General features: G+C 32.4%; 1 protein-coding gene across 1 annotated transcript in view; it reads left to right on the plus strand.

Moving 5' to 3' along the window:
- Nucleotides 1-2365, plus strand: part of LOC102040691 (transcription factor RFX3) — a 121856-nt gene that overhangs the window by 40353 nt on the left and 79138 nt on the right. The window contains exon 3 of the mRNA XM_031065287.1: nucleotides 988-1062. Coding sequence (XP_030921147.1) covers nucleotides 988-1062 — 75 coding nt within the window. The remainder of the gene's footprint in view (nucleotides 1-987; nucleotides 1063-2365) is intronic.

Consider the following 2365-nt stretch of genomic DNA (forward strand, 5'->3'; position numbering starts at 1 on the left):
TGTAGGGAAGATTTATTTTAAAACTGTCAACAGTGGATATAAGTGGTTTTAAATGTACAGATACTGTTCCATTGCTTTTCTGTCTTTTCCATTTAATGTGGGTCATTATGTGCCTTCTTTTACTGTACATCCCATTGTCTCAATGACTTTCAATGTTTTTGCTATTTTAGCTCTGCATCTAAACTACAGTTAGATTGTAATTTTATTTTTATTGTTGTCATTGAATTAATAAGAGGTATTAATATGGAAGGGAAGAATAGGAATGGTTATGGTTGTCTTTACTCATTTGTATTAGGAGTAATGCTACTGTATAATTAGTGGTTTATAATACTTTTTCCTTTAAAAGTATTATTTTGAACCCATCTGATTTTTTCTTTTCTTTTAAGGATGGATCTTGCTGTCTGTGTAAGCCTCCAATTTTTGTTTACTTTGAGAGCTCTGGATATTCAAAGAATGCTCTAACAGGCTGTAGGGAGTGATATCCTGTACAATGAAGCTAATGGCAGAAAACCTACTGAATGACTGAGATTTTACTCTATGGTTGCAGAGAGCAGAAATTTTGCTTCTTATTCACACTCAAAGTGTGCACAGTTCTTTCTCAAATACTTAGAGGAAGAAACACTGAGGCATTTCTAAGGATTTTATTCTGGGTTTTTTTTCTATTCAAAACACTGATTGTTCAGTAATTTTTACTGTTTGCAATGTAGCTTACTAGTAAATCTACTTCTCTTATTTCATGAGTAGGAAGGAAGGTAAATTGGACTTTGAAAGTGGGATCCTGCAGTATATATGCAAGCAAAATACCACTCTGACATCACTAGGAGGTTTGCCTTCATGAGGACTTAAGGATGAGGCCTTAAAGTAGAAAATATCTCTTAGCTCTGACCAAACTAGATATTTCTGTTGAACTTAAGGGAATCTATCAGAATTTTTCTGATTAGTCTTTTATACTGTCTTGAGTCATTTTCTAATGACATCTATTATCAGATTGAGATGGCGATTGAGACACTTCAAAAATCTGATGGTCTTTCTACTCACAGAAGCTCTCTTCTCAACAGCCATGTAAGTTGTCTCTTCTTTCATGAAAGCTAATCTCTATCTTGTTCTGCATGCTTAGCCTGCCTCTAAATGTTTGTTTTAATTTATTGCTATATTTACTTGTAATCTTTCCATTTTAGTTGCTTGTAATCTACATCTTATGTCACTATATTTTGTCAGGCAAAGTGTCATGACACACTGTAGAGTGCATTTCTTTTCTAGGTTCTGTATTGTGTTTACGCAACTTAACAGATTTGTTTATTTTGCAGGTCCCAATGTAAATGTAAAAATAATAACCAAATAAACCTTAGGTAGTCTGTGTTTGACATTCAAAAATAATTTTCTGTAATTTGTGTACTTGATATAATAATTTAAGAGCAGGTAAAGGGGGAAAGAAGTATTGCACACAGTTTGGATAAAAATATACTTTAGATTTCTTTTCAAATATTTCTATTATTCTGAATAAGTTTAGTATAACAATTCTGTAGATCCATCTCATTAGATTTAAAAATTAAAACAATCTGTGTCTAATATATTTTCTTCTTCTGCCTTTTGCTTTGTTCTGTCTTTACAAATCCTGTAGTTAGCAAATTTCCATAATAAAAGGGTGAAGATGTTCGCATAAGAAGATGGTTGCAAATATAGTAGCAAAGCCATTAAATATAACTTTTAGGTAAAGGAGTAAGGCTCAAAATTTAATTTTCAGTTTGTTTTTAAATAGTGCTGGTCTTTCTTGAAATGTGTAAACAAAATGGTTTTTCTTCAGCTAGTATAAATAGTTTTGTATTTTTAATTGCTGCTAAATTGCTATACATACTGCATTCTTTTTGCTTCTCAGCCTTACTAACAAACATAAACCTACATATTTTTTCAGATTCTTGTATTTCTTTACCACAGAAAATATTGATTGTAAAATGAATGTATGAGTATATTGGGTAGTCTATATACTTATTTTGATTTGTTGACATTTCCCCCCCCCCCCCCCCAAGAATGTGGTAATATGGCCAAGAATGTGGTAATATGGAGGTGAATACCAAAAATATTTTGTAAAAGTTTATCATCATGGTAGAAAAAGACAGCCAGTACAATTTCTTGGAAGAGAATTTAGTTTTCTTAGAAAATGCTAAAATTAGGTAAAGGAATTTGAATTCTGTAAAGTGTGAAGAAAGAGATTTAGATCATGTTAAGACAACCTAGAAACATGCAAGGACAAATAATGCCTAACTAATCTAGTGGCTTTGCACAATGGAGTGACTGATTTGGTGGACAAAGGGAGAGATATGGATGTCACCTATCTAGACTTCTGCAAGGCCTTCAATACCGCCCC

Source organism: Geospiza fortis, unplaced genomic scaffold (genome assembly GCF_000277835.1).
Source record: "Geospiza fortis unplaced genomic scaffold, GeoFor_1.0 scaffold238, whole genome shotgun sequence".
In the NCBI taxonomy this organism is placed as follows: domain Eukaryota; kingdom Metazoa; phylum Chordata; class Aves; order Passeriformes; family Thraupidae; genus Geospiza; species Geospiza fortis.